At 45.2% G+C, this 27,179-nt stretch overlaps 1 protein-coding gene across 3 annotated transcripts in view; it reads right to left on the minus strand.

Annotated features, from left to right (window-relative positions):
* Positions 1-27,179, minus strand: part of LOC147900451 (uncharacterized) — a 304,188-nt gene that overhangs the window by 120,454 nt on the left and 156,555 nt on the right. For all 3 annotated transcript variants that reach the window (XM_087377091.1, XM_087377090.1, XM_087377088.1), the window contains 2 exons: positions 19,171-19,248; positions 18,791-18,891 (listed from right to left, as the gene is read on the minus strand). In XM_087377091.1, coding sequence (XP_087233217.1) covers positions 18,791-18,891; positions 19,171-19,248 — 179 coding nt within the window. The remainder of the gene's footprint in view (positions 1-18,790; positions 18,892-19,170; positions 19,249-27,179) is intronic.

Raw genomic sequence — 27,179 nt, forward strand, 5'->3', positions numbered from 1 at the left:
GCTTTAGGGAGGGCACATGGCAGCTCCCAAGGATTGCAAAAAGCAACCCACATTATTTTAGAGTACCTACATAATAGTCTGAAAGAGTAAACAGCAATACATCAGTTTAAGACTGAGAGTCTTTTGGTTTTGATTTAAACTCTTTGATTAGGGCGACACCTTCACGGTAAACTACCCATTTTCCATCCTTTTTGGCAGCCTTGACTTTAGCTAATTCAGTTGCCTTACTCTTGAGTTAAGCCTGTGTAATCTCCTCTGCTATCCATACTTTGGTACCCTTCAGCTTGTAAGATTGTCGAAGAAGCTTGATCCCCATATCTTTTGACTTCAGTGTAAGGATTGCATGACCTTTATAGTGCATAATAGAAGTTGGCCTGGAGTCGTCATTATCTTGCTCATCATCATCCACCCATTTAATGTTGGTGGACAAGCTTGCTTTGATCTTTGTCAATATTTCACTATATGTGTCCTCCTCTTTGTACCAATCTTCTGGCAGTCCCCCTATTCTAATCTTGAGCGCATTATAACTTCTAGCTTCGTGTTCTTTGATCTCTGCTTGAATATCAAACTTACTTGCTTTGGTGTTGTGACATAAAGTTGGGGGTAATAAACTTCACGCACCTCTTCACTTCCTACTGCTTTCTTCAAGAAAAGTACTTCATTAAGTATGAATAAAAACCACAGAGCAAGCTCAAGTGCGGGAGTACATCATGTCAAGCATGAGAAAATAACAACTCAGAATGAGCAAACAAAAATCCCAAGTGGCGGCTGAAAATGTTACCTCATCCCTGAAGGAGAGTCAGAGAAGAAAGGACAATCCTTCCATACTCTGAGGAAAGCAATCCTCCTAGCAGTAGCAGTCCTGTAGGTTCCCTATATGTTTGCCCAAATGGCCATCAAAGTGTGTATAGTATCTACCCAGATACTGGCCATAGTCTGAGAAGGGTGAACCTAGGAGTCCTCCAAAGCCTCTGTACATCTGGGTCTCCAAATAGGCCATGCTGAGATACTAGCCAGAATCTCCCAAGATGTGTCTACAGAAGCATGGGAGCTCTGAATGGAGTAAACGGAACATCCCGAAGGGAGCATGACTCCACAAGATGTCGTCAAACAAAGAAAGCTGTGTCCGGGTCATGTCCCTAGAAGAAAGCTTGTGGACCAGTGAGTGACAACCAAGCAATTGATCCCCAGGTCATGAAGAAGGGCGCTCTATAAAAAGTGCAAAGTATCCTAGCAACACCCTTCTAAACCATCCTCGCCTGAGTGCATTCCCAAAGACAGTGCTGCACTGACTCAACTGTTGAGTGGCATCGAGGACAAGTAGGGTCAGGCCCTGAACCTGGATCTCCACAGGTTCATTGCAATCCCTCCATGAATAGTATGCCAGATGAATAACGTGACTTTCCTATTCTTGAGGGATTTCCAAATTCTCTGCAGAAATCTGAAAAGTATCCCAATGAGGAGCTCTAGAGGGCCTCCAACCTCTACAACTGAGCTGGAATCTCCTGGCATTTCTGAACGTGTAACGAAAGAAGGGGATGCTCTTCTCTCGGTGCCGTGCAACTATCCACTCCCATTCCCCTAGATCCAACTACAAGGATCTAATAGGGGAACCTCCATACAACCAAAGCCTTCAAGATCCAATAGCCAGGACAACGAGGTCTGGATCAAGATACCACTGTGAATCTCTACCCATCTCCATGTATCCTGCAATCCTGACAGGCTGAAAAGGAGCCTCCAAGAGAATGTCCTCTGAAGATTTGTGGAGTTTGCCTCCTGCATGTGTAAGAGATTACAAAGATATGGTGTTGTAGGCATAAAGTCAACCCTATAGTTGACCAATAGTACTTGGGTACTATATATACCAAGTACTTGTATTGTTTCATTTGAACATTTCTATGGGAGATTTCTTGTGTGTGCACTCTTGCTCACTTGTGTTCACAACCTGTCTCCACTTTGTTCCTACATTTGGTATCAGAGCGCTTTCGTCTCTACAGCCCATTCCCCCGCTTGCTTCCAAACTCCCGCAAGCTTGGTGCTCTAGTGCGCGTTCCTAGTTCTCACATTCAGATCCAATAGTCCAGCGGCTGTTTTTTGACCTTTTGAGGTCCAATTTTGACGTTTTTCAAAATGTCGGAGCTGCCCGCATGCAAACAAACCGGTCTCGCACCATTTCAGACGGGGAAATTTTTTTCTATTTTTTTCGTCTGTACAGTCCATACGGATCTGTCCGTACAGTTGCGCGACAGTGCCGCGAGTCTGTAAACTTGTCGGAACCTGATGTCAAGCCCGTATGACTTGTTAGAAGGCGATTCGAGCAGTTTTCGACTGTTTTTCGGTGTTTTTGCTCAGATCTAGAACTTTTTCAGCTCCAGCCTCTCCCGGGTGTGTTCCAGCAGCTCCAGGCATCTCCATACTTCCACCACCACCCTGGAGGCCAAGTCAAGTTTGGCTGAGCTCCAAAAAAGGAGCTTTCTTCTGATGCTTTCCAACAACGGAGCAAACTGTTGTGAAGGAGAGATGCCCACCCCAACCTGGCAGCCCAAATATCTGACGGAGACGCCCCTCTGTACCCAAGTGAAGCCAATATCATTACCCCAATCCGGGGTGTCATCCTCGCAAATCCAAAAACCACTGGATTTATGCCAATTAATGTGTGCACCTGCAGCCGTGCAAAACAAATCCAAGGCTGAAATCCAAGGCTGTTCAGAAGGACGTGAGTGTCCAGGGGGAGGCATCCAAAAAAACAGCCGTGTCATCTGCCAACTCACTATCCAGGAGCTCTTCTTCCCCGCGGATAGGAAGCCTCAGCCCATAAATATCAGCTTGAGATCTAATGTAGATACTCATAGCTTCCGCCACAAACAGAAAGAGAAACAGAGCAAGAGGACATCCCTGGCAGACGGATCTGAAAATCTGAAACCTGTCCCCTCTTACCCCCCAATGAGCAACTGGCTATGGGCTGATCAACAGGGGAAAGAACCCTGCCACCTGAAGAAGAAGCTCTGTCAACAGGAAACCCAATCACTGGCTCACCAAAAGTAGAGGGCACAAACTCCTCCTCTGGGAAATCTGAATAATCTGCCAGTGCTGAAAATGAGTTCCTGTGAAGCAAGCCAGACACCGGAGTGCGAAGGATCCCTTCTGAGGGAAGAGGATCAATATTGTAAACCATCCCCTTCCCCCTATCCAAGGGAGGAAGTGAGGACTACTCTCGATCCTGCGTCTACCCAGCCGCGGAGACCTCTAGTGCCTCAAGGAGAGTCTCTGGCACCGTTGGTTCTAAGGGAGAAGCTGCAATCGGGGAGGAGGTCGAAGCTTCAGCGTCTCGAACTGTGCGAGGTAAGACTGGAGGGATAGCCCGAGGTGAAGCAGAGTCCACTAGTGTATCCTCGTGAATTGAAGGAGGGATCTGCACACGAACCGGAACCCACTGGAATGCGTCGGGTGCCCCTGAGGTAGAGGGGAGCCAGTGATTGGGTTTCTTGTTGACAACGCTTCTTCTTCAGGTGGCAGGGTTCTTTCCCCTGTTGATTTTCTGCCACTTGGTTCCATTCCTCCCTCCTCGAGCAGGAGATCTTCCCCTGTTGAGGGGTTTGTTTCCGCCACTAGGTCGGGTAAGGTGTTCCACTCTACATCCTCCCGTCGATGAGGATTATTAGTTGGAACATACATAGCCTAGGTGGCATCCCACATCGCCGCCATAGACAGCTGATCCGAGATCAGCTTCATCCAGGTGTTACTGGGGGTTCCATTGATATCTTATTTATTCAAGAGCACAAACTGGATTCTAGAGATTGTGCCAAGTCAGGCAAGTTGCTTTCTGGCCATACTTTTTGGTCCCCTGCCCTGGGCACCGGGGGGGGCACCTATTTCAGTTTCGCAGTCGGCGGTTCTCCCCTTAGTTGTTGGACACGGAGTCATTATTCCCTCTAGAGTTCAGTGGATTATTCTTTTGATTAGAGGGCGTAAGGTTGGTTTCCTTAACCTGTATGCCTCCAACATTAGAGGGGAACATGTCCTTATGTGGAAGAATTTGCTCTCCTGGGCCCCCATTGTGGGTTCATGGGTGATTGGAGGTGACTTTAGCATGGTCGAGTTACCGTCAGACAAAAAAGGGGGTAGAGAAGGCGGACTTCACTCTTTGGAGAGAGCAGCTTGGGATGCCTTCCTTTTTCACTTTTGTGGCAGAGATACCTAGTAGGATGATGCCTTTCTTATTCAGCCACAGTCCCTCCTGTTCTCTTCGTCGAACAGGAGGCAGCACATGCCTATTCATGCACGCATTGACAGATTCTATGTAGATGATTGGGCACTAGACAGAGGTGGATCGGTATGCATTGTTGCTGGGGTTTCCACTTCAGACCACTTTCCTGTTGTGCTGGCTATCTCAGAGCCTCACTTGAGAGGCTGGTCTGCCAGCATCAGGATTCCAGATGCCTTTTACACAGAGGAGGACCTTACAGAGGCAGCCCTGCAGATATGGGTTTCTCATGTCCAGGGTGGGCAGCCATATCCATCACATGTAGGTGCTGCCCTTTCTGGTATTAGCGACTTCTACCGCTCAGTTGCTTGTACCAGGACACAAGATGTTCTCAGACGTGACAGTGGTGTTCGCCAGCAGTTGGCAGCTTTGCAGAGGGAAGAGCAGAAACGGCCTTCAGATGCTTGGATTCAGGAGCGCCTTGCTGCAGCAAAGGCTCATCAGCAGTTATTGCTTGATCAGAGAGCAGAGTATGCCTTTCATGCACGAGAGTCCTTCTGGATTCAGATGGGTGGTAGAGTCAATAAACACTTTTTCTCTACTCTTGGCCCTAGACATAGTAGAGAGAGTGTATCCCAGCTTATTGACTCACATGGGTTTTTACAGACAGAGCCTGATGATGTCTTACGCATAGCTTCAAATTTCTATGCCACCCTTCTCACTGCTGATCCTGAGACACATGATAGAGAGGATGCTAGACATGCTATTTGGCAGAGCATCCATGTGTTGGTGAATCCGGGTATGCATGTTCTACTCGATGCTCCTCAGCCTCGACAGGGGGGTGGTATAGGTCCATCACCTGCTGCTCGACCTCCACATGGCAGTCCTCCTCAGGATGGTGGTTTAGCTCCTACTCGCCAGAGTGCTCCTCCATTGAGCACTCCTTTGGTACCGCCACCTTCTACCTCAATTGCCTCGCCACCCTCTACCTCAGGGGCACCCAACGCATTCCAGTGGGTTCCAGTTTGTGTGCAGATCCCTCCTTCAATTCACGAGGGTACACTAGTAGACTCTGCTTCACCTCGGACTATCCCTCCAGTCTTACCTCGCACAGTTCGAGATGCTGAAGCTTCGACCTCCTCCCCGATTGCAGCTTCTCCCTTAGAACCAACGGTGCCAGAGACTCTCCTTGAGGCACTAGAGGTGCGTAGACGCAGGATCGAGAGTAGTCCTCACTTCCTCCCTTGGATAGGGGGAAGGGGATGGTTTACACTATTGATCCTCTTCCCTCAAAAGGGATCCTTCGCACTCCGGTGTCTGGCTTGGTTTACAAAGATATGGTGTTGTAGACATAAACTCAACCCTATCATTGACCAATAGTACTTGGGTACTATATATACCAAGTACTTGTATTGTTTCATTTGAACATTTCTATTGGAGCTTTCTTGTGTGTGCACTCTTGCTCACTTGTGTTCACAACCTGTCTCCACTTTGTTCCTATAGCATGAACCCGGAAGACAAGGGTATCCTCATGTGCATCCCGCAAGGCTATAACCTGCAGAGGGATACCTGTCCTCGAAAAAGCTCCCAACCGGGTGGACTCAGAAATAGGTAAATGGTTTGTATCCATCCACTCCACTGGTATGGTTGCATCTATCTGCTGCATCCTGGCTGCACTTCCTCTGAGGTGACTAATTGAACGAGCTCTCTGATCCTCTAGAAGCATCCTGAAAGCTTTCCAAGCACCCACCGTGGATGCAGGGCCCAACTCCCATCTAGACCACTTCATGTAGTGTGACATGCCCAGTGATCTGCCATGCTCATCTAGTATGCAATCATTCCACATGACGGGCTGCCTGTCAATTTCTTCACGAGAGGAGGGTGGTACTCTCCGAAGAGTACTTTTGAAGCTGTCCCAAGCTTTCAGAATGGCAGCCATGAGAGGGGAAGTAGGAGATATGAGACGGGCTGTCGTAAAGATCCATCTAGGGCTGTCCATCCAATCTCCTCCCTGAGAAGGTGTGCATGTCTGTATACTACGTAAGAAAAAATCCTTCCAAGGCTCCTGACCAGGCATCAAACCTCTGACCACCATCTTGCAGAGCAAGGCTCTACACTGCAAGTTTGGATCAATAATATTGAGGCCCCCTTCCTCAATGGGTAGAATAAGAGTCTCCCAAGCCACCCTGGCTATCACATCTGAAGTGCCGTCTAATCCACTCCACAGAAAACTCCTGATAGGTCTCTTGAGCTGAGTGATATTGCTTGTAGATCGGCACCAACAAGAGCAAACAAACCAAGCTATAGCCAACAGTACCTAGTTTACAACCACCACTCTGGATGCAAGGTCAAGTTTGGCTGAACTCCAAAATAGGAGTTTCCTCCTGATGCTCTCCAACACGGGAGCGAATTGCTGTGCTGGAGAAATGCCCACCCCAACCTGGCGTCCAAGATACCTGACGGAGACACCCCTCTGAATCCAAGTAAAGCCAATATCAGCACCCCAATCTGGAGTGTCCTCATCACTAATCCAAAAACCATTGGATTTGTTCCAGTTAATGTGAGCCCTTGCTGCAATGCAAAATAACTCCAAGGCTGTCCTGAAAGAGGTGAGTGTCTGTGGAGTGGCATCCAAAAAAATAGCCGTGTCATCTGCCAGCTCACTATCCAACAACTCCTCTTCCTGTCTCAACAGAAGTCTCAGCCCAAAAATATCAGCTTGAGCTCTAATATAGAGGCTCATAGCTTCAGCCACAAATAAGAATAGAAAGGGGGCTAGAGGGCATCCCTGTCGGACTGATCTGGATATCTAAAACCTGTCTCCCTTGACTCCACCAATGAGTACCTGCAGCCGGTGGAAGCGGTCGAGGATTGGCTGAATGGGAACCCATTCATTAATCAAGGTGGAATGGCCGAGACCAACACAAAGATGCTCTATCTGTTCAACAATCCTGCTGCCAGAGAGAGAGAAAATCTCTCTCTTGTTCCATCACGGGTTGAAGAGAGGGGGGGAGAAGGGAGTAGGGAGGGAAGGGAGCAAGAGGGAGGGAGGGAGGGAGAGGTAGCGGGGGTAGGGGAGGACAGTAGCAGGAGAGGTAGAGGGGGGGACAAGTTACAACAGCGGGAGAGGGAGGGAAGGGAGTGGGAGAGGCAGCAGCGGTGGATGAACAAAATGATAGAGCAGCAATGGCCTTTATAGCTACCTATATCCACCTCACCATACCCAGAACTACACAAGATCTTTATACACATAGCATGCCACTCTTGGAGTCACTAGGCATCTCCCTCTTCATAGAATTCAATATGCATTATGCTTTCAGGGATATCTTGGGGAATAGCTACTCCTTCCCATTCTTCATCATCTAGCTTTAGTATAACTGACCAATAAGATTCATGTTCCACTGACAACACTTTCTGCATTAAAGCCTTCATATGAGAAACTCTTTACCTCTGGACCAAACTAAATTGACAAATACATTTCAACATATTGACCCTACTTAGAATCTGAAGCTCAAGATCTCCGAAGGATCAGTAGCTGTGTGGGCTTCTGATGAATGTTTTTACATTGGCACCCAAAGCATATGTCCAACACAGGAAAACCATCAGACATTTACATGTAAGTCATCATTCCCAACACGTAAGCTGTAATCAGCCATCCTAAACCAGCCATCAAGACACAAAAAAAGAATAGACATAAGGATCCCAAGATAATAAACAAGTGCCCAACATAGAAGCCTTAGGTCTTCAGTTTGCCATCATCTTTGCACCTGTAGTTTGTCTCCATATACTCATCAAATGCATTTCAACACTCTCAGCCAAGTCATTTATGGTCAACCAAGCACTCTATTTCTGCCTGGAAAGTATCCCAACATAAGTGAGCATTCTCCAGTGATCAAAAGGAATGAACAGCCACCTGATTGGTTCAGTAAGTTCAGCCAACAAACTGTCAGCTTCTTCCTTAGGTTCTTCTTCTTTCCTTTCCAGACAGGTTCCAAATGTAAGCTTTGCTGCAGCAGACTGTCTAGCTTCAGAATCTTGCTTTTCCTTGTTCAATGGCACTTCTTACCCAGAAAAGACACCTCTTCTGCCAACTCCATACCAAAATCTCCAAAACAGTTCTGATTTTTGCTATTTCCAGCAAGTTTATAGGCACCCAACACCTCTACAGACTCCCACAAACATAAACACAGCATCAGCCCTCAACCTACTGATAAAATCCATGTAGTGGGCCACTTTTCTCGCAAAAAAACAGCTCCAAAACTCTGTATATGAATTCGCCTATTTCAAGACAGCAAAACTAGCTCGCCAATGCTCAAAATTAAACAGTCCATCCTCTATGCACTGCCAGATCTTCAAATTTCCAACCAGACAACCCTATGGCACATTCTCTCTACTTCCCACACTGAAAGCAGTCAAAATTCAGCTCCAAACAATGCCTCAAAACAGGTCTCCTATCTTAGAACAGCTTCTCCAGCTTGCCAACGGCACACATATGCCAGTAGAGCCTCTCCTGACAAACTGCAGCCCAAAAACAGGTCGCCTACCTCTGTAGCACCTCCTGGCATGCAATTTCTAGGACTTCAACAGGTCACCCTACCTTGGACTACACCTGGACACTAGCTCTTGCCTTCTGAGGTCCTGGCTCCGTGGGATCACCTCCTGGCACACTTCTCCTGCTGTTGGAATATTTGAGCTACTCTCAAGTCTCTTTTGGTTTGTTTGTTTGGGTTTCTACAGTTCTTTCTCATCGAGAACACCAACTCTGAGCGTTTCAATTTTACTATGTTACTAGTAACCTACTATTGCTTGTAGGTCTATCCGTCAGCCTGCGTGATGACCAGCCAGCCCATATTCTTACTGCACCACCCCCGTCACCTGTCACCTTCACGTGATGATACATCTTCGCATCTTCTCTGATACTCTCAGTGTATGCCCTTCGTCATCCCCGGTACTCCCAACCTTCTACAGAGATCCTCCCCAGAAGCTCATCCACCGCCTCCTGTAGATACTACCTCCCGACTTCTCCTCTGAACACCACAGTTCTCATCCATCCTACGTGAAATAACATGCGTCCCCCTTCCCCCCTCTTCCAGGACGATCTTCCAGCCGCCTTCTCCACGTACTTTGCCACTTCATTCGCCAGAAGATTCAACCCGCCATCACGTAGCCTACCCTTGCATGCATGGATTATCTTACTTCAAAAGAAGCCACATCATCCATGCTTTTTACTCCTCTAAAAGGTTTTCTTGAACCTTAGGTCCATTAATCCCCAACCTTAGGCTTTAAGCACACCCTTATACACAACCTAAACCTTCAGTGCTTGATTGCCACATATAACCGAAGCCCTCAAACTAGGATATGAATGCTCACATGACTTACAAATCGGGAACCACTCATGACAAGATAACATAACACAGGATAACAATGAAAGACATGTCATCCCTCACCAATTACTCTGGAGTGCTTAATGCCCCCACACTGCTTTCCATCATCTCCCAGATGTCCCTGTAGAAGTATCTACCATCTATACATCTGTGTAGAGTCTTTATGAGAGTATCCATAGCTCAAAGCCATCACCAACTAGCTAAGTACATAGCTATGCACCTATCCATCAGCATGCAACAAGTGGAAAAGATATTTACATTTTTTATCCACACATCTCTAGCAACCCCTTTATTTTCAAACTTCTTCTCCACTCTGTATGGACCTTCCCACTTGGTTTGAAATGCAGTATGAAATGTACTATCCAGTTTGCTATTGTATCTGAGAACCAAGTCTCCATCTTTGATTTCTTTTTTCTTGATTTTTGCGTTTTCCAATTCTTGCCTCCGCATTTGCACTCTGGCATAATGCTCAAAAGCCAAATCCCTATCTAACTGCATTACCTGCAGTGCTAGTAATCTCTCCCTGTAACTGTCTACAGGCTCATATCCTTCTTCAACTAAAAATTTCAAAGTTGGTATCTCTACATCCAATGGCAGAATTGCTTCTTTCCCATATACCAAATGAAATGGAGAGAATTGAGTGCTATGCTTCACCGCTACCCTGTATGCCCACAAAACTCTATTCATCTCCAAATCCCAGTTTTTGGTGTGGCTCCCAGTCATCTTAGTCATCATCAATTTGAAATCCCCATTAAAATTCTCATTCAATCCATTGCACTGAGGGTAGTATGGGGTGATATACTTATGATTTATATTCAGCTTGCTGCATAAATAATCTGTCACTTCTCCTCTGAATCCAGGACCATGAATCCAGGACCACTATCTGAAAGTAGCTCCAAGGGAATCCCACATCTGCAGCATATGTGTTCATATATAAAATCAGCAACCCCTTTGCTATCCACTCTCTTTACTGCCTTCACCTCTGCCCATTTTGATAAATACTCCAATGCAGTAAGCATATAACATTTCCCTCTGGCAGTTCTAGGTAGAGGACCAACTACATCTATCCCCCATCTTTCAAAAATATCATAAACCAGCATAATATTTCTCGGCTCCATTTTAAGAATTCTTTTTCCCATCCTCTGACATTCATGGCAGGATCTGCACCAATGTTGTACATCCTTCTGTATTGAAGGCCACACATAACCCTCCAGAAGTATTTTTTGCAGTGTGATCTTAAAAGCATAGGGTCCTCCACAAGCTCCTTCATGACTGGATGACAGTATAAAATATATTTCTTCTCTCCAGGGCACTCTTCTCAAAATTTGATCAGCTCCTCTCATGTAAAGCTCATCATCAATCATCATATACTATCTGCTCTTCTGTATGAAGTGATATTTCTGACTCTTCTTAAGCTCCAGAGGTAGATGTCCAGTAAGTAAGAAATCCACTATTTGAGCCAGGAATTCTCTCCTTCTGTACAGTGGATCTTCAAGCTTTGCTATCACTGGATGTTGGTCACTCATCTCCTGAGCCAATTCATGTTCCATTTGATTATCCTCCCTTCGCACATGTTGGATATTCCATGCTGTAAATTGTTGAAGCAGCCTTTTTACTTTGGCTAGATACCCTCTCAACCTCGGGTTTCTTGCTTGCCAACTTCCTAGAACCTACTTTACAACAAGTAGAGAATCTCCCTTGATCATTATCTTCTGAATCTTCAGCTTAAGTGCAGCCAGCAACCCCTCATATAATGCTGCATACTCCGCCTCATTATTACTTCCAGCTTCCAGATGGACTCCCTCCTTCAGAATCAGCATTCTCTCTGAATCAGTAATCACATAGCCTCCATTAGCTTGATGTAAACTCTTCCTGTATGAGCCATCAAAATGCAAGATAGATGCTCCTGGAATGATAGCATGCTCCTCTTTATTTATCTTCTTCTCTACTTCCTTTACCAAAATGGGACCCTCTTTGAATGTTAACAGATCTGCCAGTGTGGCTCTGGAAGTGCTCTCCACTAGAAATGAGAAAGTATATTCTTGTAGCTCAACCAACCATTTCATTATGCTTCAAGAAAGTGTTAAATTATTAACAAGCTGAGGCAATAAAGGGTAGCAAGTCAAAACCACAAATGGCTTTGAGATCAGATATGCCCTGAACTTCCTGCAAGCATACACCAAGCTTGACAGAATCAGCTCTACCTCCGTATATCTCCTCTCTGCTTCTGTTTTGACTCTGCTAGCATAATACACAGGCCTCATATAACGGGACTCCTCCCTTTTCTGCAATAAAATGGCTCCCATAGCATCAGGTCCAAATGAAGGGTTCACATAAAAGGTCTGAGAGAAATCTGGAGCTTTCACACAAGCAATTTCTCCCAACACTTCCTTCACTCTATTGAACACTGCTTCACAATCCTCACTCCATTGCAGAGGTTCTTCTTTCATAGCTTGTTGCAAAGGATACAACAGCTGAGAGACTAAATGTATGAATCTTGTCATATACTTCACTTTCTGCACAAAAGTCTGCAACTGTTTTGATGTAGAGGGAGCTGGAAGAAAGATAAGGGCTTTCACCTTCTCTGGATCAGGCTCAATGCCATTTTGGGATACTATATGTCCCAATAACTTCACTTTGGAGCATCCCAAATGACATTTCCGTGGGTTGAATTGTCCTCCTGCTTCATCCATTCTGTGGAACACTTGATCCAGCCTCCATGCATGCTCTCTCTTGGAACTGTACACACATATATCATCCAGAAATGCTCTCACAAATTTATCAATGAAAGGAGCTAACACTTCATCAGTATTCTCCTAATACCATGCCGGTGCATTCTTCAATCCAAATGGCACTACTCTGTAACAAAAGCAACCCCACGGTGTGATGAATGTAGTTTTGATTTGATCCTCCTCGGCAATTGAAATTTGGAAATATCCAGAGTATCCATCACACACACTGTATTTCTCATACCCTGCCACTCTATCCAATATATCATCAATAAAAGGAAGAGGATAATGATTGCTTTTAGTTACCGCATTGAGAGGCTTGTAGTCAATACATACTCTCCATCCTCCTCTGTGCTTAGGAATGATTACCACTCGACTGCTCCAATCTGAATGCTCCACTGGATATATCAGCCCAGCCTTGAGCAACTTATTCAACTCCTCTCTCAGCACAGGCAAAAGCTCTCTGTGTGTCCTCCTCAACTTCTGAAAAACAGGCCTGCTGCCTTCTTTTAGCTCAATGTGCATTGGCTCACATTTGAAACCCCTCATCTCTTCATGTGAGGTAATAAACAGCTTTGGATACTGATGAATGACTTTCATATACTCCTCCTTCTCCACTTCTTCCAGACTGGAATTCAACATGGATAGCAATATCTCTTCTCTCTCTAAGAGGTTGCCTTTCTCTCATTTGCTACCATCTTTCAGTGAAACGGGTTATTATCCCTCATATTCGGTCTTGCAAGGCAGCTAAGCAAGCATGGGATCAGCTTGCATCTTTGTATCAGGTGCAGAATGAGGCGAGGGTTGCCTATCTTCGCAGGTAGTTGAAAGATTTAAAGCTTGATGAGGGTGGTAACATGGATACCTATCTCACTAATGTGAAGGATTTGAAAGCGCAGTCGGCCAACTTTGATGAGATTATGCCTGATTCAGAGCTGGTTTCTAATACCCTTGATGGGTTGCCTGATTCATATCAACTACATTGAGGTTGGTTGCAGGGGGTGATGCCAATCATTTCTCATTTGACCAGCTTGTTGCTCTTCTTCTTCAGGAGGAGCAAAGTCGTGTGAATCGCAATGCTACTATGGCAAGTGATCAAGCATTTGCTGCCCATCACAAACAAAAAGGTAAAGGAAAAGTTTTAGTTGGAAAGCCCTCTTATTCTCATGTTGATCATTCACATGGTACCTCTTCTTCAGGGCATAACAAAAGAAGAAGAGATGTAATTATTGCAACCTGGGCATGATATTTCTGAATGCAGGAAGCGCATAGGATCTAAAAAGAAAAAGAAAGAGTCTAGTCTGGCTGAGAGGAGTGTGAGGGGGCAAGAAGGGGAGATGGAAGGGATGAGAGCAGACACGGGGCCTGAGAGGGATGCGAGGAAGTACGGAGGGCAGAGGGGGGGCTAAGAGGAGGGAGGGAACACGGGGGAGACTGAGAGGGGAGGCGGGGGGACTGAGGAGGGGGAGGGCGATTGCTGAGAGAAGGGTGGAGGGGCTGAGAGAGGGGGCAGTAGGGAGGAGCTGCAAGCTCAACTTCTAGCTCTCTATTGGCTCTGCTAGTTTCCACAGTTCAATTTTGGTTTATGGTTACATCCGTTTTTGTTCTCAGCCAAAAAAACAAGCTGCAATGGCCTAAAACAAAGTTCTCTGTCAGGCTCTTTTTATGGAAAAAAGAAGGATTGACGGAACTATTTCCGTCAGCCTTCTTCTACTTTCATTGATTTTTTATTTCTCTGCAGCTATGGTTGCCCTTCTTTGTAGGCCTTGCTGTGGATGGCCTGTCTATGCAGACATATACTCTTAGCTACAATCTATTTGCAGGGTGTTCTGACACTGATTTTGCCGCTCCTTTATCTCGGCTGCCCATTTTGTCGCTCAAGGCTGACTAGAGCTTGTTGGATGCTAATATGCTTTGCTGAAATACTCTACTAATAGGTCTTCTTCGTAGGGATTTTCAAGCGTGTCTTTTGCAAGTGACAACAACTGATAGTAGCTTCAGGTACATTGATGCAGGGCTTCTACCAAAGTTAGACTGCCTTGAATCTGTGTGTCATAGACTTTCTTCTTCTTTCTCACTAGCGTTATTGGTCGTTTTGTCACCGCCTTGCTTCTAGTACCAAAGGTCGTCGCCGTTGGCTACAAGTTTCAGGCTTTTTTGCTCCTTTCATCGTTTTGTAGGTACACAATGACAGGTAGTCCTTAGAGCTTGCCGCTTGTGCATTGCTTTGGATGTGTAGGCCTTTTTTCCTGCTTGTCATTAAAGTAGGTCATCACTTCACCGATCAGCCAACGCTCATCTTCTTGTATTTCTTGTTTCTACACAGCAGGTCTATGCAGAAATCTCTAGATTTGAGCTATGGTTCAATTGCTTCAATCTTCTTGCAAGCTCGTACTGCAGCTCTTCTTCAAGGCTTACGGAGAGCCTTGAGGGCTCCAATACGCAGGCTCAGCTTTGTGTGTGCTCTCTTCTTGGAAGAGCCCACAAGGGTGTTTGCATGTCTTCCAAGCATGGCTCTGATACCATGAAAGGAAACATGGGAACAGGAGGCCTACTAGACTGCAGTGCCCTCCACACACAAGTAGGAATATGCACACAAGTGAATTGCTGCAAAGTGAAATGCCAACACTAGCTAGAATGAAAAGCATACAACTGAAAATGCCGCAACTAAACTGCGAACCCCAATTAAAGCAAACTGGCTGAGGAAATATGGAGGAGAGGAAAAGAAAGCCAAGAAGCTTCTCAGTGTCTTCTCATAGAAACCATAGCGTCAGCCCCATCCTATGTGGCATTTTGACAAGATGTACCCAATTAAAAAGCACCAAACACATGCACTACAGTGAGTGAGATGGTGAGCGAATGTTTGTGAAGCACGTGGCAAGGACACACAAAATAGACCAATAGCATGCTGCCATGTGGCAACCATCCCCTTCATCCATGATGAATGTAAGGTGGGGTCTTGCACATCATGTAGCCTCTCGAAAATCTCTAGCCCTTGTATGACATAGCATCATGGATGTCCTATCCTAAGACCAAAGTTCTACCGACCACTCTTTTTAACTTTTATTAATCCTAACCCAGAATTACCCCAAGGATAATTTGGTGAACCGTCCCTAGTTCATCACTTTTTCCAATAGTTTTACCCACCTGATGCTTGTCATCGAGAGCTACCCTCACATAATAAGCTCATATCTTGTTATCCTCTCACACTAAAACGATAGCCAGCAGATCCTCTCACACTAACAGAAGAGCACCACCTGCTATCAGCGTGCAGGGGACTTCGAGATCTGCATCGGCTAAGAGGACTCATTTTCTTAGAGAGTGGAGAGGCACTCCCTTCTTCTCTAAGTCTCTCTCTAGACTGGTGTGTCACTTTCAGCCACAGTCTTGGTTTAGGATTTTCTTTTGTACCATTATGAGTGGCACTTAACCATTGCAGATATGCATGATGTATTTGTTCCTTGAGTTTGTTTTTCTCTTGGCCGTTTCTTTCATACCTAATAGAAGCCTATTTCAAGGGGGGAAAAGGAAAATGCTGTGATAAGAGGATATATCTCCCTTGCATAGAAGGCTTGCAGAAATAGAAATACTAATAGCATTGGAAACATGAGAACATGAGGGCAATGGGACCATAAGAACTCCATGGGACTCCAATGAAACAAAAAGGATTACAAATGACAGAGACGATTAGGAGGGATTGCATCTCACATTAGAGAAGGTCATGGAAATGAATCCAAACAAATGAATACATATGGCTGGAAATCAAAAAAGAAAAAATCTCTTTACGGCATCCTACTATTTTACCCTCTCCAATCCTCCATATACGAGAACAATAGGAACACCTCCAATGCAGAACCCTTTTTGTATTTGGGAAGAAGACATTGACGAGTATAGCAAACATATCATAGCAAGAGATTTCTTCCAAAAAGGGACTTCTATTAAGTAAGAAAGAAACTCGCTAGAGCAAGCTCTGTGCGGAAATACAACATGCTAAGCATGTAATAAAAGACACCTCATAAGAATGAGGTAGAAAGAAACCAAGACTGAGGCTGAAAATGCCAACTCAACCCTGTAGAAGTCTCAGCAAAGAAGGGAGAGTCTCTCCAATCTCTGAGAAAAGTAACTCTCCTGGAGGAGGCTGCTCGAGAGGATCCTTGCATGGTCGCCCAAATGGCCATTAGAGTGTGTACCGTCTCTGTCCAAGTACTAGCCAAGATCTGAGAAGGGTGAACTTGAGAACCCTCCAAAGCCTCAGTGCATCTGGCTCTCCAAATGTGCCATGCTGCAATGCTAGCTAAGACCTCCCATGGAGAGTCAACCGAGGAATGAGCAGCCCTGAAGAGAGTCGCCGGAACATCCTCTAGAGAGCACAACTCCACAAGGTGTCGTCGGATATGAAGAGCCCAAGAGGAGTCAAGTCTCTCAAAGAAAACCTGGGGCCCTGAAAGAGTGAGCCAAGCCACTGATCTCCAGGTCATATAGAAGGGTAGGTGAACAAAAGTGTTGAAAAGTCTTGCAATCCCCTTCCATATGATTCTCGCTTGTCTGCAATCCCAAAGGCAGTGTTGTATTGTCTCCGAAGCAGAAAGGCAACGAGAGCAAGAAGGGTCAGCTCCGAACCTGGATCTCCATTGGTTCATTGCTATCCCACCATGAATAGAAAGCCAAAAGAAGAGAGTGATTTTTCTATTCCGGTGGGATTTCCAAAGCCTCTGCCAAAAAAATTTCTGCAAGTCAACAGAAATCTGAAAGTTCTCCCAATGATGAGCGCTGGTAGGCCTCCAACCCCTACAGCTGAGCTGGAATTTCCTGGCATTACTGACCGTGTAACGAAAGAAGGGGATGCCCTTCTCTCGGTGCCCTTCATCTATCCATTCTCATTCCCCAAGGTCCCATTGCAAAAACTTAATTGGGACACCTCCATAGAGCCACAACCTCCATGAGCCCAAGGCGATGAGAAGCGGGTCAGGATCCAAGTACCACTATGAAAGAGAGCCATGCTCCATGAAACCCACTATCCTAATTGGCTGAAACAGTACCTCCAACAAGATATCGTATGTGGATCTGGACAGCCTGCCCCCCGAAGAAACATCAAAGACTAAGGCATCCTCATGTGTGTCATGAAAAGCAATCACATGTAAAGGAACTCCCAATCTAGAAAATGCCCCCATCCAGGTGGAACAAGTAATAGGCATGTCATCTGTGTCCACCCAATCCAAGGGCAAGGCTACATCAATCTGTTGGACTCTCCTTGCACTCGCTCTGAGATTATGAACCATCTGGGCCTGTCGGTGTGTAGGAAGCTTCCTGAAGGCTTTCCATGCTCCCACAGTAGATGCAGGGCCCCTCTCCCATCTTGGCCACTGCATGTAAGGAGAAGCTCCAAGTGAGTGGTCTGCCATGCTCATCCAAAATACTAGCAAGAGATTTCCAATGCCAGATAGGCTCAAAATAAGCCCCAATCCCTAGAAGGTAGGAAGGACCCACTTTGGATGAAGGACGCTGATAGTGGTAACGAGGAAGAAAAAAGATGGTACGGTGTCTCAGAAGCAAGGGAGACCGGCAGGCATCTGCTCACACTTTATGGATATTTCAACCTAGATATATGAATGGTACTAATCGCTTTACTAACATAGAAACATGCACATGCACCAATGCAAAGGGATTTAGGGTTTAGAGTTTTCTTGTCTTTAAAACTCTCTGAGAAAAACTTTCTCAAAGTCCAACAAGAACTTTAATTTTAAAGTGGAAAGTCACAATAGCTAGAATTTTGCCCAATCAAAGCTTATTCGCTGGTCTAGCTTCAACCTGGCTCTCATACCATGAAAGGAAATAGGGGAATGATTAGCCTATCTGTCCAATCACTCGGCCAGCATCTCGTACCCAAGCTAACATTGCCCATCCTCGCACCAGCCAGCCCATGCAAAGGCTACACTACCTTCTCCAATGTTTAGCCTATCTGTGCGGCCAAGCAACCAACACCTCATGCACAAGCTAACGTTGTCTATCATTGCACCAACCAGCCCATGCTGAGCTACACTACCTTAAGAGCATCTAAGTTTGGCAAGTCGATTTTATAGCTTGGTTGCATTGATTGATTGTTGAGGGTAAAATTTGTGAATCGTCTTGGATTTTCAACTGCATGAGTTACTCAGATCTCATTATGCTAATTGGCATTTGATAGCCATGCAAGCATTGTGTGCACTTTGGGATCATGGTCTGCATTAAGTTATCTTCTTGCTTCATGTATGGGTGAAATGAACCCCTTATCTATTCATATCCGATATTGCAATTAACCTTAGCTTCCCATTACTATCCTCTAAGAGGCATTTGCCACCATTTTGCAATTACCTAGAGAAAATCTCCCTTTTGGAATTAATTTGCAATAATTAATTCGAAGAGAGGATGATATGCAGGATACTAGGGATATGATAAAGAAATTTATAAAGTGTAGAGTAAGAGTGTTAATATACCTGACAGACTTTGTGGAGATCCAAATCTGACACCAAAATATTTTGAAGCAAAGGTGATAAGCAAGCCAAAAGCATCCATTCCAACTGCTCCCTTACTTTTCCTAGCAAGCCAATTAACAAGGAAAAAACAAAGTGAAACTGGATATGCAAAACATAACAAAATTATTGTAATAAACATACTTTTACAAGTGAAACAACTGAATATTATTAGCAATGAAATTACTTTGATGCCCTGGACCAAAACTCAAAGATGATATAAATAATACAAGATCATACAATGAAGCAATTGAATATAATTAGCAATGAAGTTACTTCGATGCCCTGGACCAAAACTCAAAGATCATATAAATAATACAAGATCATACAGTGCTCAACAATACCGGGTTGCAGGACAACTTTACTAAGCCCATGCCCGATTGTTGCAAGCATCTTCAAGAAGTAACAATTGCAAAATCCACCTGTCCATTGGTTTACACAAAGAATCACCCAAACTTAGGGCCATGGTGCCTATACTTTGTTGATTCTACAAATAAAAGCATGGATACATCTCATTGAAACTATTAGAGTTCAACAAATAAGCATTCAAATAGTGCCTTTGTAACGTATATTCTACTCAGATTATTGCAAAAGCAAAAGAACCTATAAAACTCCCCAATAACAACACACTTTATCTTGCTCCCTCAAAACAAAAAAGATGTAATCTACACAAATTCCTAGCATGATAATACATATTTAGGAACTGTCGAGAACCCCTTGCAGGTGTACTTCATATCCAAGCTGTACTTAATAAGTGATTGTAGCTTCCATTTTATCAGCCACCACATCATCACAGAGCTGGCCATAGGAAGGCATCAGCCTACTATTCTAGGTCCAAATAGGCTGCCAAGTGCACCAACGAGATCTTTTTTGGGGAGGAAAAAGAACCTGCTGTATTATGCTTTGAAAATCAATACAAGATCAGCTATTCTGGATACTGACAGAAAAGAGGTCGGCTGCTTTGCAGCTTGCTTCTCAGGGGCTAGCTCACTACCTAATGGAGAATATGCCAACAGTTATGTGGGTAGACTATACAACCAGCCCATTCCTCAATCCATGTGAATGTAGAAAAAGAACTTGCAAGCCAAACCTTGCAAAATTTCAAAGAAGCTTGCTAGTAGTCAGACCAAAAATTGAGGCCCACATTAGGCTGTACTTCAAGCAGTGCAGCTGCTGCTTCCAACTTTGAATGATCTCACAACTGCTGCTGCTCCTGTTTCATGTCTTTTGCTGCTGACTGATAGGCTAGAAATTGAGGTCATTGCTGCCTGTTTGGGCCATGCAGTAGGCCTTACTTGGCCATACATCTTTGGCTGCAATCCTGTTTTGGGAATTATTGGTATACTTGCAAGTTCTCATTTCCTGCCTCGGTTTTGAGGCTCCTATTGTGGTTTTTCAGAGAAATTTTCAGCTAGCTTCCCTCCCTCCCCTACTTGCTGATAGAGGTCCAGAGCATCCGAGAGCGCGAGAGGGAGCTGTCACGCTTCGCACAGGAGCAGACACACTTCACCCAGGAGCAGACACGTCTCATACAGGAGCAGTCTCAGGCTATCCGAGACTAGGATGATCTTATTCAGGGGCTCAGATAGGAGATCTCGCAGCTCCGACAAGATGTCACTACTATGCGTACCGTCCCAGGGAGCACCCCAGTTGTGGAGGCATAGATTGCGAGCATGCAATCTGCCATTGAGGAGACGTCCAGATGGGTCGATGTAGCCAAATGGGAACCTGCAAGGGTAACCGTTTCGACTACCCTCCTGGAGCAGCAGCAAAGAGCCAGCAAGGCTCTCAACATTAGAGTACGTGGGATTCCCCGCACTGAGGCTACACCAGTGGCAAATGCACAGGCCTTCGTGACCACTACCCAAGGGGCGACTGAGCACAGGATTGAGAGAGCATGGCGGGTTGGGAGGGACCCTAAAGCCCATTATCATACGGTTCCATGATGCCCAGGCACGACTTTCGGCTTTACTTCGTAGGTCAACCTTACGAGACTAGCCAACGATCTCCATGGATGAGGACCTCACTCCACTACAGGTTGAGGAGAGGCGTTTTCTGTTGCAGCAGCAAGATCAGGTCCACAAGGAGGGAAAATGGGCAGTAGTACGAGATGGACGACTCCTTACAGGCCCCCGTCGGGCACCCACCTCTCCTCCTGCATAGGGAGGCGGGGTCTATGAGACCCAGACATCCGAGACCCTATCCTGTACCATCTGGAACTGTAATGGTCCCTTATGGTCAAAACCAGGAAACTTCTCGAAATCCTATACAGGTCACAACATAGTCTTTTACACAGAGACACATCAGAGTCCAGAGCGCCCACTACCAGTAGTCAGCGGATATATGGGAGTCTGCCTATAGAGATGAGACGAGGGATACAAGAGAGGTTCGAGGGTCAAGAGGAGTCACAGTCCTTTACAGATCCACATTTTTGGGGGTCATCTCAGTGGAGCAAAGAGATCCATACTCTAGGTTTCTTTGGATCCGGATTCAACACATGGATAGCCGGGATCTGTTTATTGCAGTTTGCTACTTCCCCTCCAAAACATCCTGCTTTGCCAGAGATATTTGAGGGGAGGATGAGACATCCCCATTTGTTGCTCTTTATCAATCCATTGTTGACTTCTCTAGCCATGGGGAAGTCCTCCTAGTTGGGGACTTCAACGCGAGGACAGGCACTCGTCAGGCACCACTCCTCGACTTCAGGGATGATTCCCCTCTACTGCCAAACATTGACCTTGAGAAGGCAGGTATGCTACGAGTTTCGGCTGACAGACGAGGACCGCTCACATCTTTGTAAGAGATTACAAAGATATGGTGTTGTAGGCATAAAGTCAACCCTATGGTTGACTAGTAGTACTTGGGTATTATATATACCAAGTACTTGTATTGTTTCATTTGAACATTTCTATTGGAGCTTTCTTGTGTGTGCACTCTTGCTCACTTGTTTTCACAACCTGTCTCCACTTTGTTCCTACATTTGGTATAAGAGCGCTTCCGTCTCTAGAGCCCATTCCCGCGCTTGCTTCCAGGCTCCCGCAAGCTTGATGCTCTAGTCCGCGTTCCTGGTTCTCACATTCAGCTTCAACAGTCCAGCGACTGTTTTTTGACCTTTTGAGGTCCGATTTCAATGTTTTTTGAAATTTCAGAGCTGCCCGCATACAAACACATTTGTCTCGCACCATTTCAAGCGGGGGGGGGGTGGGGGGGGGAGGGGGGAAACGTCTGTACAGTCCATACGGATCAGTCCCTATAGTTGTTCGACAGTGCCGCGAGTCCGTACGACTTGTCAGAACCTGATTTCGAGTCCGTACAACTTGTTAGAAGGCGATTCGAGCAATTTTCGACTGTTTTTCAGCGTTTTTGCTCAGATCTGAACTCTTTTCTGCTCTAGCCTCTCCCGGGTGTGTTCCAGCAGCTCTAGGCTCGTCTCTACACATGTATTGTGTTCAGAAGTACTCCCGATAGCTTCATTCAGCTCCAAGCAGCTCACTTCAGCTCCTTTGTCATCTACAGTTTGCCCACGTAGTCAGTGGACTGTTTTGTTGGGTTTCGGGCCAAGGTGCACTTTCAGTAAGTGTTTTGAGCTGTGTATTTCGCTTCGGGACTATTTTTGCAGCCCATACTCTTGCACTCTTAGGCGCATTTGCAGATACTCTGCATTGTTGGGCATATTTGCAGTTACTTTACACTTGTGGATGCTTTTAAGCTCCGTTGGATGCATTTGAGCACTCGTGGGTGCGCTCTTTCAGATTTGGGTTGTGCATTTTCAGTTTGGGATTGCATTCAGATTGCAGCAGAATGCAGTGATTGGTTAATGTCATTTTTGCAGTGATTGCATTGTGCAGTCAGTGGCATTTCAGAGCAGCCAATCGTACTTTGCATTTACAGCCAGTATTAGTTTGGGATTTGCAGGCACATTTGCAGCCAGTTGCACTTTTGGGACTTGCAGTTCTTTTTGCAGGTACATTTGCAGCTTGTGGGTATCCTATTTTGCATCATGTCGACTCTTTCAGTCAGTTTTGGCAATTTGTCCAAGGGTGATAAGCTGGATGGACCAAACTATGCCTTGTGGTCATTCATTCTTGGTTGGTAAGGGCTTGTGGGATATTGTTAGTGGGGATGAGGTGAGGCCAGCAGGCTCATCTACATCCAGCACATCTTCTTCGAGTCAGGACAGTAGATTGCTACAGTCCCTCCTGCTAGTCCCATAGCATCGACGCAGGAGCAGAAGAAGTTTGACCACCACAGTGCCCAAGCGATGTTTTTGATTGCCACAAATGTGAAGAGACACATTATGACGACTATCAAGTCGTGCAAGGATGCAAAGGCAGCATGGGAAGATTGGCAAACATGTATCATGTTAAGAATGAGGCAAGGGTCATTGTCTTGACAAATCAGCTCAAGGATCTCGAGATGCAGGAAGGCCAAGCCATCACTGATCATATTGCCAGGATCACTGATCTACGTGATCAGCTCGCAAGTATTGATGAGGAAATAGAAGATAAGAAGCTCGTCTCTATTACTCTCAATAGCTTAGCGCCCTCATATGGCACATTCGTCACTTCATTGACCATTGTTCTCAGGGCAACCCCACTCTCGTTTGATGAGTTAGTTGGTCTTTTGTTGCAGGAAGAGGAGAGATGCTCAAATTTTGCCAAAGCCTCTCGTCAGGGTGAGCAAGCGCTTGCCATGGGTGGAAAAGGCAAATTTTTTAATTTAAAATGAAGAGTGATATTAAATTTTTTTATTTTAAAATAAAGAGTGATATGAAAAGGCAAATTTCAGAAAAAGTTTGAGCCAAAACACAGTCATACAACTCAGCCCAAGGAGGGGAATGCAAGCAGTTCAAGCAAAAATCAGAAAAAGGGCAACTGCAATTATTGCAAGAAGCCAGGGCATTACATCGCAGAGTGTCAAAGAAGGATTGCCAATGAAAAGTGGTAGCGGGATTATAAAGCCTAAATCCCTTGCTTTGAGTGCTATACCCCACGAAAATGCATTTGACACTCTTGTCATCAAGCTTTGTCCAATGTGCATCTGGAACCAAAGCATATGCCACTGAGCCAAAAATTCTGAAATGACTAACCTTAGGCTTAAAGCCATACAAAGCCTCAAATGGGGTCACATTAACCAAAGCTTTGGTAGGGCATCTATTTTGAATATAAGTGGCTGTCACAACTGCTTCTCCCCAAAAAGCCTTTGAGACTCTCTTGAATTTCAGCATGCATCTCTTCATTTCCATGAGAGTACGATTCTTTCTCTCAGGGAGTGGATTCTGTTGTGATGTGTAAGGGCATGTCAAGTGATGTTTAATCCCATGCTACTTCAAAAATCCCTGGAACGCATATGACATGTACTCTCCCCCTCTATCCGAGTTGAGTGTTCCAATTCTAGAATTGGTTTGGTTCTCAGCCATAGCTTTGAACTCTTGAAACCAATAGAACACCTCGGTTTTTTCCTTCATGAGAAAAAGCCATGTGAACCTGGAGAAGTCATCTATAAAGGTCACAAAGTACCTTGCTCCTCTATGCGTGGGAATAGTCATGGGGCCACATACATCACTGTGCACTATCTGCAGCACTCTGGTTGCCTTGACCCAATTCTTGCCTTGTTTACTGAATGGCAAGCGATGCAATTTTCCAAGTGCACACCCCTCACACACTTCATTTGCTGGTTGCTGTAATTTTGGCATTCCCTGAGTCATATTATTGTTGTACAAGTAGGACAATGCCCTGTGATGGACATATCCAAACCTGGCATGCCATAACTCAGCCTGAGAAGTGTTTGCTACAGCCAATACCTTCTGATCATAAGGCTGAGCATCAAGCTTGTATAAGCCTTTGTCATATGTGCATGTTGCTACAGCCTCATACCCTTTCTTTGGATCCTTGATCCTGCATTGGTTATCCTGAAATTCGATCAACATATATTGATCATGGGCAATGTTTGAAACTGAAATCAGATTTTGCCTCAAATCTAGAACATACCAAACATCTTGGATATACTTAACTTTCCCATTATCAAGCTGAATGGGAATGTGCCCAACTCCGCTGATGTCTTGAGAAGCATCATTGGCACATGTAACCTGTCTGCCATGAACAGGTGTGATGCTCTCAAATCACTCCTGGCGAGGAGTCATGTGCTTAGTAGCACCATTGTCGATATACCATGTATCACTTGCAACAAGGAAAGCATCCCTTGATTGATTTTCAGAATTCAAATCCCCCCTGGCATCCATCTTCTCATTGAATGCAGCAAACACAAAATCTCTATCACCTTGGGTAAGATGAGCTTCACCATGTGTATCTGAAGCACGAGTTTCAGTGGGGGCAACAAAATTACTGCTAGAGCTGTCCCTTTGCCTCTTCTTGAAGGTAATAATCAGTAGAGATGTTCTCTTTGCTGAGAATGAGTGCATGCAGCCCGCTAGTGCAGACTTGCCACCATACGATGACACCTCTTTGGACATCATCTAGTTTGCAGATGATGAGACGGAGTCTCCTGATGCTTCCCCTTCTACTTCTCATAGTTCAAATGGCTTGCCACATGTTGAGGATGGCTCTCCCTCAAATGTTTCAGATTTGCAGCCAATTAATGAGAATAGACAGCCTCATGTTTGAAGGCATTATCAACGCCGTGAGGCCACTAAAGATGTTGATGCAGCTCCGACTGGTATAGCAGAGAAATCTATTCCACGTTGGGCAAGGTTGACCATTTAAGATGCTAAGGATCAGCCTGCTTTGGGGAAAACCAGGGCAAGCACTCAGAAAAATCAGCAAAAGGTCAATTTTGCTTTGATGACCTCAGTGATGGAAGCTGAAAATGAACCTCAGAGCTTCAAGGATGCTCAGCATAATCCGGCATGGCAGAAAGCTATGGAAGCTGAGATTAAATCCATTGAGAAGAATGCCACATGGGACTTGGTTAATGCGTCCATTGGGAAAAATGTGGTTGGCACGAAATGGCTTTATAAGGTGAAATACCATTTAGATGGCACAGTTAGGAAATACAAAGCCCGTTTGGTTGCCAAGGGGTATGCACAAGAGGAGGGGATAGATTATGAGGGGACATTTGCTCCGGTGGCCAAGATGACCACCATTCGTTTTGTCATCTCTCTTGCTGCGTTTTATGGTTGGTCAGTGTACCAGATGGATGTCAAGACCGCTTTCCTCAATGAAGATCTTAAAGAGGAGGTCTATGTACATCAGCCCCAAGATTTTGAGGTGAAGGGACAAGAGCACAAGGTATGCAAGCTCAGGAAGGCTCTATATGGGCTGAAGCAAGCACCTCGTGCGTGGTATCAGAAGATACATCAGTTTTTGCTGTCCCAAGGCTTCGTAAACACTCATACAGTGCCAAATCTGTATGTTCTGCAGCAAAAATCAGAATTGGTCATGTTGGTACTATATGTGGATGACATCATACTCACTGGCAATGATTTGCAACAAATGACAGCAGTGCAGTATCTGAGAACCCTCTTATTCCAATGTGTGATCGTGGGACAATGCATGAACTGGCTCACAAGCCCTGTGGTGTAGGCAATATCAGGCCGTGTGGAGCATAGATATATCAAACTGCCAACCAACTGCTTGTACAAAGTGCCATCAAAATTTTCAGCAGTATCATGCTTACTCAGCTTGAGTCCCTTTTCCAATGGAGTAGCCACAGGCTTACAGTTCTCCATTTTAAATTTCTGCAACAACCCCTTTGAATACTTTGTCTGTGACATAGAAATCCCATCATGGGTCTAGCAAAACTCAATGCCAAGACAATAGTGCAATAGGCCCAAATCTGTCATGTCAAAGTTATGACATAAAGCACTCTCTCTCTTGGCTTGCATTATGCTTCAGATTGTGATCTAAAGCTGAGTGGTTTCACCGACTCAGATTGATCAGGGGACATTGACGACAGACGGTCCACTACTGGCTATTGCTTCTCATTGGGTTCAGCTTTTATCTCATGGCTCAGTAAGAAGCAAGAGCGAGTCTCTCTTTTCTCCAGTGAAGTAGAGTACAAAGCTGCAAATTCAGCCACTACGGAGTTAATGTGGTTAAGGAAGCTTTTGCATGACTTGCATCATGCACAGGATGGCGAAGCAAACTCTATCTTCTGTGACAGCCAAAGTTGCATTGCCATAGCCAACAATCCTGTCTTTCATGCTCGCATGAAACACATTGAAAATCATTATCATTATGTACGGGATTGTATTTCTGATGGCTTCATTGATCTCATCTATTGTCCATCTGAGGACAATGTGGCAGATATCTTCACCAAATCCCTGTCAACAGATCTTTTCTTACGACATCGACATGGCTTGGGGATCAGAGACATTCTCACAATGTCAAGGGGG

Source organism: Dipteris shenzhenensis, chromosome 7 (genome assembly GCF_047967505.1).
Source record: "Dipteris shenzhenensis isolate YYH24624 ecotype China chromosome 7, Dip_SZ_1.0, whole genome shotgun sequence".
In the NCBI taxonomy this organism is placed as follows: domain Eukaryota; kingdom Viridiplantae; phylum Streptophyta; class Polypodiopsida; order Gleicheniales; family Dipteridaceae; genus Dipteris; species Dipteris shenzhenensis.